Source organism: Anomaloglossus baeobatrachus, chromosome 1, assembly GCF_048569485.1.
Source record: "Anomaloglossus baeobatrachus isolate aAnoBae1 chromosome 1, aAnoBae1.hap1, whole genome shotgun sequence".
Classification (NCBI taxonomy): Eukaryota; Metazoa; Chordata; class Amphibia; order Anura; family Aromobatidae; genus Anomaloglossus; species Anomaloglossus baeobatrachus.
The window spans coordinates 510,814,734-510,828,806 of record NC_134353.1 but is presented as its reverse complement, the minus strand read 5'-3'; the positions used below and the strand labels follow the sequence as shown (position 1 = coordinate 510,828,806).

At 44.9% G+C, this 14,073-nt stretch overlaps 1 protein-coding gene across 3 annotated transcripts in view; it reads left to right on the top strand.

Annotated features, from left to right (window-relative positions):
* Nucleotides 1-14,073, top strand: part of TMOD1 (tropomodulin 1) — a 150,559-nt gene that overhangs the window by 118,572 nt on the left and 17,914 nt on the right. For all 3 annotated transcript variants that reach the window (XM_075316111.1, XM_075316105.1, XM_075316109.1), the window contains exon 8: nt 1,325-1,468. In XM_075316111.1, the coding sequence (XP_075172226.1) occupies nt 1,325-1,468 (144 nt within the window). The remainder of the gene's footprint in view (nt 1-1,324; nt 1,469-14,073) is intronic.

Genomic DNA, 14,073 nt, shown 5'->3' with positions numbered 1-14,073 from the left:
CCTTTCTCCTGCACCTCGTTTTGTAGTGTAGAATTTGACTGCCTATGCTTCAGCAACGGTAGTCCGCTCCCCGGCTTTATGTGTGTCGGGGAACCCGTTTGCCCGCAGGCGCTGGCCCGTGGGATCTCTCTGCCTGTGCGGTGGCTTTCTATCCCCCTCGGTGGGGTGTTGCCGTCTTTCGGGTCTTGGGACGGAAAAGGACCTAAGGTCCAGACCTCAATCAGTAAATTCAACGTGGTCCAGTGCTTCTGGACCTCATTCTGGGTCCGAGTACCCCTCCTGGTGCTCCAGTTTCCAGTTGGTTCCCCGGTTCGGTACCAGCGGGCCACTACCCTGTCCCGCTCCCTTACGGTTCCACCAGCCGTCTTCCCGACTCCTGTAGGCGGCAACCACCGTCTGCCTCCTGGACACAGGGTATCTGGGCTACGACCCAGACCCCTGACAGACGTTTACTCCTTACTACTACACTCTTTCACCTCCAAAACTGATCTGTTTGTGTTTTTCCCACCTCAGGCTATCCGTACTCCTTGGTGGGCGTGGCCAACCGCCTGGTGTGAACGTCAAGAACTGAGAGGGGTGACTGAGGGTTTTTAGGTTGGCTGCTGTTACCTTTTAGGGGACGGGTGTTTGTGCAAGGGCCTACCTGTGACTACCTGGCTAGTCCAGGGTGTCACATATGCCTCTAGTGCTGTTTGTCTCCCCAGTAACGTATGCCCCCCAGTAACATGTATGCCCCCAGTAACGTATGTGCCCCTCAATAATGTGTATGCCCCCTTAGAAATGTGTATATTCCCCAGTAATGTGTATGCCCCTCAGTAATGTGTATGCCCCTCAGTAATGTGTATGCCCCCTTAGTAATATGTATGTCCACAGCCCTCCTGTGATGTATATACTGTAGCCCCCAGCCCCTCCAGTAATATATATACTGTAGCCCCCAGTCTCCCCTGTGATGCATATACAGTAGCCCCCAGCCTCCCCTGTGATGTATAGACTGTAGCCCCTAGCCTCCCCTGTGATGTATATACAGCAGTGTCAGTGTACACTGTGTGTGGCTAAGTCTGGTAAAGTAAAGACCTTCAAGCAGCGCGTCCTGCCCAAACACATGCCCGGGAGGAGCTGGACAGATGACCAGCGGGGATGTGAGTGAGGCTTGTTCCCATCTTTCCCATATCAAAAATATCTCTAATGTGTTTGCGTGTACATGTATGATTTGTATATCTACTGTATGTATGTCAAACTGCGCAACTGAAAACTGAGCAAAACAGTGATATTGTACAGTAAAGTGCACTAATGTTTATTGACCCAGACTTTTTCTTTGTTGAAGGCTTTTGCTGATATGCTCAAAGTTAATACTGCACTAAAGAGCTTAAATGTGGAGTCTAATTTCATCAGCGGAACAGGAATCTTAGCTCTTGTGGAGTCTCTCCAGCAAAACACATCATTGGTGGAGCTGAAGATAGACAATCAGGTGAGAAATGCTTATATTAGTGCTTGGTGACCACATCATTCTAGGCTCCATATCATCCTGTATCAGTGCTTGATGACCATTAGAATAAATCATTCTATGATCTTTTTTGAGAGATTGGATTTTTTTCAGCCTGTCATATACATTTTAGAAATGGAAAATAGCCAAATATTTTTAGGTCTTTTTTTGTTATATGGGACACAGGTTGTAGTTAAGTAAGATTGTAAGAACAAGTGAACTTCAGAATTCCAAATTCGTATTCTATCACAGCACAACAATGATTTTGCTACTGAGGGTAAAACATGTGTTCTTTACTAATTTGAACATGCTGATTCCAAATATGAACTCAGAATTTGCACAGCACGTCCAGATTTTGAGTTATACTTAGAAAAGGCCATACGCCTATTCAGGCATTGTTGAAGGCATTGCACATGCGGTTGGAATGAAAGAGACCTATGCTTCTATGCAGATCATTCTGAAATTGATTAAATATTCAGAACATCAATGGAACATTTGTGCTGACCTCAAAGTTGTTGCACTAGTCCTTGGTTTGCAGTTAGGTTACACTAAGCATATGTGCTTTCTGTGCCTATGGGACAGTCGAGATCACAACAACCATTATAAAATTAAACGGTGGCCCAATAGAGATGAACATAAGATTGGTAAGCACAATGTTCAACACGAATCACTTGTCGATCCACTTAAAGTTTATCTTCCACCTCTTCACATTAAACTAGGACTAATGAAAAATTTTGTAGTAGCAATGGATCGTCAAGGGAATGGATTTAAGTATCTGAAGGAAAAGTTTAGTGCATTGAAAACTGAGGCCAAACTCAAAGCAGGAATCTTTATTGGTCCTGAAATCCACCAACTAATCCATGATGAAATCTTCAAGAAAGAACTCACCCCACTTGAACTAACTGCATGGGATGCATTTATAGTAGTAGTTCAAAACTTCCTTGGAAACGAAAGAGCAGAAAACTATGCTGAACTAATAGACAATATGCTTCAAGCATACGAAATGCATGGTGCCCGAATGTCATTGAAAATGCATTTCCTACATTCACATCTTGACTTCTTTCATCCAAATATGGGTAATGTCAGTGACGAACATGGTGAGAGATTCCACCAGGACATTTCTACTATGGAAAAAAGATACCCAGGTCGCTTTAACCCCAACATGATGGGCGATTACTGCAGGTTTTTGCAACGGGCCACTAGGACCACTCACAAGCGCAAAAGCAAGTGCCTGAAGCACTTTTAAAAGTACTCTGCTGAGTTCAAGGCGATTTCTTAAGCTACTATAAGTGATTTTTAAGTTTTTTGGTTTATTTACCTATACTTCTTTTTCAATAAAAATGATAATACATGTTGTGAAACTGTGGGACATAACGATTCTGTATCTTTATTAATTGCTTATTTTAATTTTCACAAAAATTGGAATAACTTAATATCCTGACGTGCTACAAAAAAACTAACTTCAGATTTGGATTCAGCGCATTCGATTTAGTATAGCGCACATGGTTTTTGCCAAGTAGCAGACAAAAAGTGTTTATTTGTTGTGCTGTGAATTGATAATTAGTGATGGGTGAACCTGAACTGTAAAAGTCTGGATCCGCATGGGTAGCCTAGCACTTGTGCACCGATCCCGGAGTACTCGGGGAACTCTGGGTAATTATTGAGATCTGGCCATCGGGATAATTAAAAAAAAATAAAAGGAAAAAAGAAAAATAGGGATAGAGCAGGCGTGTTATACTTACCAATCTTCTGCGCGGGGGTAACACTACTTCCGGGGCCACTCATTAACCTCATGCATATGTACGGCTTCCCCCGCCCTCCGGCACTCCCAGCGTCTGTGCTTGGTTGCAATATAAAGAGAAGGGCTGCATGCCAGTGACAGTGCAAGGGGAATAAATGTAAAGCAGAAACTGCTGTATGAATACTGGCATGAAAAATACAATAGCTATATGTAAGGCTGTGTGCCCACGGGAGCTTGCGTCTGCGGATTTTGCCGCAAAAAACCTGCGGATTTATCTGGATTTTCCAGATAAATCCGCAGGTTTCAGCAAGTACAGACACTCCCCATGTTATCCTATGGGACATGGGGAGTGTCTGTGTCCACGCTGCGGAATTTGCAGCTGCGGATGTCCCGCAGCCGCACATAACTGCATGTCAATTATTCCTGTGGAATTACCTGTGGAAATCTCGGCTCTCCACTATGGAGATAGAGGCCGGGACATCCGCAGTTAAATCGCATGAAAGTCCGCAGGTTTACCGCAGCTATTTTGCTGTACTACCGCAGCTAAAGACAGCTGCGGATGCCGGCGGGCAGCTGCGGTAAACCTGCGGCCGTATCTGCGGATACATCCGCAGATACGAGCTCCCGTGGGCACATAGCCTAAGAATGAAAATATGACAATGGAATCTGCATAACTGCCATGAACTTTAATAATAAGGAGAAATTTAGTTACTGAATTGATCAATGCAACAGAGGCCCAACACCTCGTCATGGTATTCTCTTACGTTGGGATCCCTAGATAATGAGTGTCCTCTCTTGCAGTTAAAAGAACTTACCATGTATGGGAAGCTGAGACCCAGGCTATATATGTATAATGTGGACTGGCAATAGGTGTGGGTGGGGGCAGGTTCACAAACGAAAGACTACAAACCAATCAAGAAATAACATCTGGGGGGGGGGCATGGCTATGGTCTGGAGCTATGTGGACGTGGACGTGTTTGTGGCGAGCTCCGTTATCCTGACGGTGAATCCTGCTCATATCCCAGTGGGGGAGACTACGTTTGATCCCCTGGGGCTCTCTGGAGAGGGGCACAACCGCTTCAGAGGTCAGGGGTCCGGGGTGGCTGCCAGGAATGCCGGGAGAGGTGTCGGACGCTGGGGGCCCTGCTGTGCTTCCAGGTAAGGGCGGCCAACTTTCACACAGTAATCAGTGAGGACAAAGAAGCATGGAGTGGGCCCGGCAGGACGGTGAGAGGGGAGCTTACTTGCTGCAGGGCCCGGAGCTGCAGTGAACGATCCTTGCGGCGGTCAGGAAGAAGAGCGGTGCCGGCGGGGAGACATCAGCCTGTAAACTGCTAGAGAGCAGGTGCGGTGTCCCTGGATCCTAGTGCCCTCCATCTTCATCTTCTCCCTGTGTCTTAGAAGAAGCGGTGCACCGGAGCCGGCGGTGGTGAGTGGCTGCAGAGGGGGTCCCTGGGATTGCACACCAGCCATGGGGGAGAGAGGAGGAGAAGAAATGGGACCATCTACAGGTGTGGGGAAGGCTGCCCGAGATCGCGCCACAGGTGCTGGAATGGCAGGAAAAGGAAGCTGATCTGTAACACAGCAGAAAGCTGCTGCAGGCCGCTTGGCTCAAATTGCCAGAAACAGCTTTTCAGACTCTGGCACTAAAGCAACAACATCTGGGTCACCTCAGGCTAAGCAGCGGCAGGAGAAGGCCCGGAACTGCAGGACCCACAAGCCATAATGGAGGACGGGAAGGAGAACTTATCTTCACCTTCCCCATCGCCTCTAACAGATGAATTGCGGCAAAAATCCCCACATTTAAATTCTTCTGCTCAGGAAATTGCAGCTCTCCAAAGAGAACCCACTTTGTCTGATGTCATGGCAGCTGTAGGAGTTTGTAATATCTCCCTGGAGAACCTCACATTCCAAATGGGCTGTATCAAGAGAGACTTGGCCAGTGTGAGACAAGATATGAAGCAACAGGCCGAAAGAACCACAGCCCTGGAGGAGAGAGTGAGCGAAATTGATGACTGTGGCCCATGATGCAGTAGATGCAAGTGTATAGCAGAAATATCGATGCCATCCGGGCAAAACAAGATCACCTGGAAAACCGCCTGCGCAGAAACAATATTCGCATAGTGGGGGTGCCGGAGAGGGCGGAGGGAACAAAGCCTGCTGAATATTTTGAAGATTGGATTATAAAGACTTTTGGAAAGGATACGTTGACCCCGTTATTTGGCCTCATAGAGTTCCTACCAGACCCCTCCCACCAGGGGGTCCTCCACGCACGGTGCTTATGAAGATCCTGCACTACAGAGATAGAGACATCATCTTAAGAGCAGCAAGAAATATCCCAAATCTTTTTATAAATGGTCAGAAAGTGTCCCTCTTCCCTGATTACTCGGCAGAGGTCCAAAAAAAGAGGGCACAGTTTTACGACATTAAGCGTAGATTGCGCCAGTTGGATATATCCTATTCGATGCTGTACCCTGCACGACTCCAAGTGGTGGCTATGAACTTTACACATTTTTTTGAAGCTTCAAAGGATGCACAGGGATGGCTGGATTAACATAAGAAAACCATCCGGGATTCAAGGAAGTGGCGGAGCCCACCTGTTGAATGAAGCTGACTTATGCTCTATGTTATTCTTTTTGTGAGGGATGGGGGGGATGCCCTTTCTCTCTACTGGCTTCGGGTTTACTTCACTTTATGTTGCTGAAAGAGATCACCCTCCGAGACTGAGTGCACTTCAGCACTAAAAATTTCAAACTGTACTACTTATAAAAATGTTGAGATTTTTGGCAAAAAATTGCAATTTCTTGAGCTACCCCGCCACGTCACGGCAAATCTCATTTGGGGCAGTCCTACACTAAAATATTTTTATAAAATGTGCCATACGGCCTTACATATGAATAGTAGAACTGCTCTTAGCAGCACTCACCTGGTCTATTTCAATCAGTCATGGCTGTGGGCGGGACAGGTCCAAGCAAATGCTGCATGAAGTAAATAGCCTGTGGACAGGGCCTGATGACTGAATGTGAACAGTCACCAACCGCCAAAATGTTTTGCCAAAAATCTCAAAAATTTTTATAATAAGTACAGTTTAGAATTTTTAGTGCTGAAGTGCACATTTAGTGCTGGCTTTTTGTTTTTTCTTAATTGTATATGAAAGACTGGTTACACTGCATTGCTGAATTCAAAATATGTCTCCCGGGACTATCTCTGGTCCACGGGCTTTCTCGGCTGCTCTCCTGGTTTTTCCTTCTTTACTCCCCCCCCTCTTTTTTTTCTTTCTTTCCTCTCCTCTCTTCTTTTTTCTGTATCTGAGGTATTGTGATATTAAAGTATCGTGGTTTAATGTGCGGGGTGGGGGTGGGGAGGGGGTTACAGCATTGTGACGGAAATGTAGTCATATGTACAGTGGTGGGAGGAGCCTGCCATGATTATACTGTTGCTGAACCCAAATGTGTCTCCTGGGACTATCTCTTGTCCACGGGCCTTCTTGATTGCTCTCCTGTGTTCTCCCCTCTTTCTTCCCCCCCTTTTTTTCCCCTTTTTTTTTTTTTTTCTCCTTCTTTCTCTCTCTCTCTTATTCCCTCCCCCTATTCTCTCTATCCTTGTATTATTATTATTTATTATTATTATTATTATTATAATATTGAGGTTTAAAGCGGGGGCTGTGGGTGGGGGTGGGTGGGGGGTCATAATATTGTAATGAAAAAGTAGCCTTATGCACAGTTGCAAGAGGAGCTCGCCATGGATGAGAAGAGACCTTTGAGTATCACACGTTCCCCACGGGGTAGGAATAGTGGGTTTTTGATAGTAGTTTTTCTGGTCTGGACCCCTACTGGTGAGGAGTGTTTTGGTAGACCCTACTGTCAATTAGTTCTTGGTTATGGATGTTAGGTTGTTGGGAGGGAAGGGGCAAGGGTACTATTTTTGAGTACAAAATAGAATGGTGGTCCAGAAGCCACGGGGGCGTCTGCGGGACAATCCGACCTGTACTTATCTGGTATGATGCAACATAATGGCTGAACAGGTGACGATGCTGACTTGGAATGTGAGAGGGCTGAATGACGGGGTGAAGCACAGGGCGGTGTTGGATTATGTTAAAAATTTTCCATCTTCAATAGTGTCTGCAAGAGACTCATCTAACTAAGGACAAGACCCATCTGTTGAAAGCAGGGTGGATTGGCCACAGTTTTCATGCCAGCTATTCGAACTACTCCAGAGGGGTTAGTCTGTTGGTGCATCGTAAAGTGCCCTTTGTATGTGAAACTGTTAAAATAGATGTAGATGGGAGGTATATTTGCCTCCAAGCACAGTTAGCGGGGGTGACATATATCATAGCGGTGGTCTACATTCCCTTCATATTCGGGGCAGGTTCTTTAGGATGTTCTTCATTTTGCGGTGTAGGCGCCTCTGTTGCCTCTCTTGATCCTCAGGGATTTTAACAACATAATTGATGGGGAGCTAGACAAGATGAGATGGACAGGGGGAGGGGACGGTGGAGGAGTTACGCCATTTGGGAAACTGTTATTGGAAATTGAGCTGATGGATCTGTGGAGAGTACGGAACCCGGGAGTGAAGGTTTATTCCTGTTTATCGGCCTCCGTTGGCTCGCTTTCAAGAATTGATCTGGCCCTGGGTAATGCACAGATGGCAAGGACAGTGAGTCTAGTGGAATATTTGTCCCGTAGCATTTCAGATCATACCCCATTAAGATTCGTGATACGGTTAGGGGTGAGGGAGATGGGGGACTCCTATTCCCTGGAGGTTCAATCCATTTTGGTTGACTATACTTCCTAAGGGTTGTAAGGAATTCTTCGGCCATAATACAGGGTCGTTCTCGAAGGCTATGGTATGGGATACAATGAAAGCGTTCCTCAGGGGAATCCTAATTATAGAGATAAATAAGATTAAAAATGCGTCCAGAGAATTTGGGAACACATTGAGGAGGGAGGCTCAGGAGGCCGAATCGGCTTATGTTGCCCGCCCGTCAGATGACGACAAGGCTACGCTGGATCACGCACAGAGATAATTAGCCCAGCATATGTTGACTACAGCAGGAGATAAGTTATTCTTTAAAAAACAAAGCTATTTTGAAGAAGGGGAAAAGGCGGGTCATTTGTTGGCAGTGGTAGCGCAGCCCCAGCAGGGAACATCCTCGTTGTGGAAATGAAGAAGAGGGATGGCACATTGACGCAGTCTGATAGGGAGGTGATGATGGTGTTTCAGAAATTTTTTGGGGAGCTTTACAGTTCTAAAGTGTCCCCTGAGGCGGAGGACATACAGGAATTTCTGAGGCAGGGAAGCAAGTTGTTTCTTCTGCAGGACAATGCACGTGCATTAGATGCCCCGTTCAGTCTAGAGGAATTGGAACATGCTCTGTCATCAATGTCTAATAATAAATCCCCGGGTGTGGATGGCTTGCCGGCTGAGGTCTTTAAGTCCTATGGCTCTGTATTACTGCCCCAGTTACTGGACGTATTCAATGAACACTGAAGACTGGGAGACTGCCACCCTCCATGAATGAAGCCATCGTTGTGATAATTCCTAAACAGGATAAGGACCCCAGCATGCCGGAATCCTAACGCCCAATATCCCTTCTTCCCGTAGACATTAAAATTCTGGCAAAGATCCTGGTTAACCACCTAGCACGGGTAATATCTTCCCTTATACATCCTGACCAAATGGGTTTTATGCCAAATAAATCCACGGCCATTAATATCTGATGGCTCTATCTAAATTTGCAATTACCAGCGGAAGGGGATCAGTTTAAAGCGGTGGTCTCTCTGGATGCCGCTAAAGCATTTGATAGTGTTGAGTGGGATTTCTTATGGGGGGTATTGGCTAAAATGGGCTTTGGAGATAGATTCATCTCATGAGTAAAGTTGCTGTATGCAGCTCCCAGAGCCAGGGTAAAGGTCAACGGGTTGTTGTCAGAAGGGTTTTCACTGGCCAGGGGGACTAGGCAGGGATACCCGCTATCCCCGTTGCTGTTTGCCATCGCCATTGAGCCACTTGCTGCAGTCCTGAGAAAATCAAGGGTTGTGAAGGGCTTTTGCCACGGGAATTTAACAGAGAAAGTCGCACTTTATGCGGACAATATGCTCCTTTTCCTAGATAACTGGCCAAACTCCCTAAGGGAAGCTATATGTGTTATTGATCGTTTTGGTGCACTATCTGGTTTGACAATCAATTGGGATAAATCATCTCTGATTACACTGGGGCCCATTCCTCCTAACCCTGAGAACCTGGTAGGGCAGTTGAAGTTTACTTCCTCATTTAAATACCTGGGCATCTGGATCAGTGAGAAGGTGGCTGACTTTGAAAAACTGAACATCACTCCTCTTTTGAGTAGGTTTCAGCAGAAAACCAAGGCATGGTGTAAACTCCCTTTGTCGGTAATTGGCAGAGCTAATTTAGTGAAAATGATCCTAATGCCACAGGCACTGTATCTGCTACATAATGCACCAGTCTGGCTACCCCAGCATATCTTTCACAAAATCAACAGCAGTATATTTAGAGATTTAATCTGGAAAAGGGGAATTGCGCGGATAAAATTACAAACACTGCAAAGGCCCAAGATGAGGGGGGGGGCTGGCGGTCCCCGACCTGATCTTTATTATCTGGCAGCGCAACTGCAGCATTTTAAGAACTGGGAGGAGGAGGGTGCGGGAACCTCGTTGTCAATAGTGGCAATACTGCGTCATGCTTTGAGGAAGAGGGACTTGCCTGTAGAATTAGATTCAGGGGGCTTTCTGAGAATCTCTGCCCCTGAACATCATACCTTAAGGGAAATGGGGAAGACCTCTGAAAAAGTAAAAGACATTTTGAAGGTGGGAGTAGTCACTAAGTACTCACTTATATGGGGAAACCCGAATCTTCCTGAATTAGACAAACTATGTGGGTTTGAGTTATGGCAGCGGAAGGGGATTAAGAAGGTGTAGCAATTATTTGAAGAGGGTCGGGTTAAGACGTTTGAAATGCTGAGAAGGGAATTTGGTATTCTGAACAACAGGTTCTTCCAATACCTTCAGGTCAGGCATGCGTGTGAGGTACAGTCGGTATCTGTGAATTTATCACCGGTGAACCGAATGCCACTGCTGGATGTCGTGGTGGCGACGGGGGACACTGAGGGTCTGAGGGTGCAATCTCCTGGTATTACATGTATCTCCAAAATGCCAAATTCAAGGGGATGACCTGCGGCCTTAGGGATAGGAGGCAGAGAGACTTAGGGAATATTTCAGAGGAAGTGTGGGAGGAGGTACTGCAGAATATTCCTCTTCTGTCTGTCAGTGAGTCACAGAGGCTGTCGCGAGTGTTCTTAGTACATAGGGTGTATAGGACACCGGCCTTTTTATTTAAAATAGGTGCTAGCCCTGACTCATGCTGCTGGAAATTTGGAGCCTCAGTCGCTGACCTGATTCATCTCATGTGGAATTGCCCGCGTTTGAGAAGATACTGGATGGGAGTGCTTGACCTTATTGATTCAGTGTATGATTGTCGTACTGACCGTGGGCCTCTGGCATGTATTATTGGATACATTGCGGATTTTCCTATTCAGGAAAGTCATAATATTGCTATTGCGCGTATTTTATACCAGGCACGAAAGGTCATTGCGCGATACTGGAAAGACAGTAAGGTCCCTGGTATTAAAGAGTTAATTGACAGGGTAAATCACACCCTCCGACTTGAAAAATATGTCTTTCAAAAGAGAAGGGCGTACAAGAAATTTGAAGATATGTGGGCCCCGTGGCTTGATACCCCAAATCTGGCCCCGGTGACGTTGACCTGGGCTAGAGTACTGATGACGTGCCTGTTTTAACCTGGTTGTATGGGAGTGGTTCAAAATGTCGGGTCGTAGTGTAGGTGCTCTAGCCAGTTTATATTTTAGTTGATGTTTGGGTACCGATCTATGCCTAACTGTATTTCTTGATTTGTGAAATATACAAATGAGTATTCTGATTGTTGAAAGAACAGGGGATTTTGTTTGGGGGGGGGGTGATTGTTTTGCATACCTGCGTGTGTGCGAAATTTATTTGTTGATATATCAAACTAAAATGTTAATAAAATTTATCTGATTTAAAAAAAATAAATAAATAACGTCTGGAACACCATTCTAAGTCTGAACTGGGTACAGAAACCCTAAAAAAAACCCCTTCACTATATAAAGAGAAGGGCTGCACAACAGTGATAGTGCAAGGGGAATAAATGTAAAGCTGAAACTGCTATATAAATGCTGACATGAAAAATACAATAGCTATATGTAAAAATGAAAACATGACAATGGAATCTGCATAACTGCCATGAACTTTAAGAATAAGGTGAAATTTAGCTATTGAATTGATCAATGCAACAGAGCCCCAACACCTCTTCACGGTATTCTCTTTCGTTTGGGTCCCTAGCTAATGTGTGTGCAAGAGAGGACACACATTAGCTATGGACCTGAACGTAAGAGAATACCGTGATGAGGTGTTGGGGCTCTGTTGCATTGATCAATTCAATAGCTAAATTTCTCCTTATTCTTAAAGTTCATGGCAGTTATGCAGATTCCATTGTCATGTTTTCATTTTTACATATAGCTATTGTATTTTTTATGTCAGCATTTATATAGCAGTTTCAGCTTTACATTTATTCCCCTTTCACTATTATCACTGTTGTGCAGCCCTTCTCTTTATATAGTGAAGGGCTTTTTTAGGGTTTTTCCACCCAGTTCAGACTTAGAATGGTGTTCCAGACGTTATTTCTTAATGTGATTGGTTGCAGTCAGATTGCGCCCCCACTCTGTGACAGCGTGTTTGACTGCAACCAATCACAGATGCTGTGTGTGTCCTTATCGTGGTGTATCAAATTGGCATAGGATCCCCCCATATGATACCCAGCACAGATGAAGCATATGGCTACAGCCTCCAGCCGTGAGCTTATTTTAGCTGTGCATCAAAATAAGAGGGACCCCATGCTGCTTTTTTTAAAAATTATTTAAAAATTGTGATATCCAGCCATGATAAAGCCAACAGCTCGGGGCTGGTATTCTCAGGCTGGGGAGGCTCCTTGTATATTGCCCTTCCCCCACCAGCCTAAAAATAGCAGCCTGCAGCCACCCAGAATTGTTGCATTTATTAGATGTGACAATTCCGGCACTTTCCCGGCTCATCCCTGTTGCCCTGGTGCGGTGGCAATTGGGGTAATAAGGGGTTAATGACAGTTCAGTTACCACTAAGCCCTAGATTAGTATTGGGAAGGGTTTATGAGACCCCCCATTACTAATCTGTAAGTGAAATGAAATAAACACAAACACCCAAAAAAATCATTTATTTTAAATAAAATACACAAAAACCTACCCTCTGTTATCCCTTTATTAACCTCAAACACCAGGTTCCAACGTAATCCACATGAGGATCCATGACGATTCCGGCTCTGCTACATACACACTGAAGGCACAGCGCGGCAGCACAGAACATGTCTGCACGCTGTGGGCTTCAGGCAGAGACTGACTGAACCGCGGCGATCAGCAGTGACATCAGTTAGTTTATTTGCGGTCACAGCTGGAGGTTCCCAAGGTACCCCAGCTCTAACTGCAGGTAAACTGCTCTCATGTGACCTCACTTCATAACCATGGAACTTCCCATGGACCTTCCCAGTCTGAGAATATCAGCCCATAGTGGTCTGCTTTACCTTTGCTGCTTATCAAAACTGGGGAACCCCGCATTGTTTTTCTTTTATTTATTTGTTTAATCAGAAAAAAGCGGTCCAATAAGCTCTACAGGATGTAATTTTATTATATGTCTGTTGCTCTCTGTCTATTTCTTTCCATTAAGAATAATGTAATCACAGCTTACCTAGACCTGTATGTATCCCAAATGGTGGATGGTGCCAGGCACATCAGACCGGATCCTGGTATAATAGCGACGAACAAGAGAAGTGAAAACAAGCCAGCAACAACAGTCATATGAAAAAGTTTGGGCACCCCTATTAATGTTAACCTTTTTTCTTTATAACAAATTGTTTTTTTGCAACAGCTATTTCAGTTTCATATATCTAATAACTGATGGACTGAGTAATATTTCTGGATTGAAATGAGGTTTTTTTGTACTAACAGAAAATGTGCAATCCCCATTTAAACAAAATTTGACCTGTGCAAAAGTATGAGCACCCTTATCAATTTATTGATTTAAACATTCCTAACTACTTTTTACTGACTTACTAAAGCACTGAATTGGTTTTGTAACCTCATTGAGCCTTGAACTTCATAGGCAGGTGTATCCAATCATGAGAAAAGGTATTTAAGGTGGCCACTTGTAAGTTGTTCTCCTATTTGAATCTCCTATAAAGAGTGGCATCATGGCCTCCTCAAAACAACTCTCAAATGAACTGAAAACAAATATTATTCAACATAGTTGTTCAGGGGAAGGATACAAAAAGTTGTCTCAGAGATTTAAACTGTCAGTTTGTCAGTGTGTCACTGTGAGGAACATAGTAAGAAAATGGAAGAACACAGGTACAGTTCTTGTTAAGCCCAGAAGTGGCAGGCCTACAAAAATATCAGAAAGGCAGAGAAGAAGAATGGTGAGAACAGTCAAGGACAATCCACAGACCACCTCCAAAGACCTGCAACATCATCTTGCTGCAGATGGTGTCAATGTGCATCGGTCAACAATACAGCGCACGTTGCACACGGAAAAGCTGTATGGGAGAGTGATGCAAAAGAAGCCGTTTCTGCAAGCACGCCACAAACCGAGTCGCCTGAGGTATGTAAAAGCACATTTGGACAAGCCAGTTACATTTTGGAAGAAGGTCCTGTGGACTGATGAAACAAAGATTGGTTTGCTTGGTCATACAAAAAGGTGTTATGCATGGA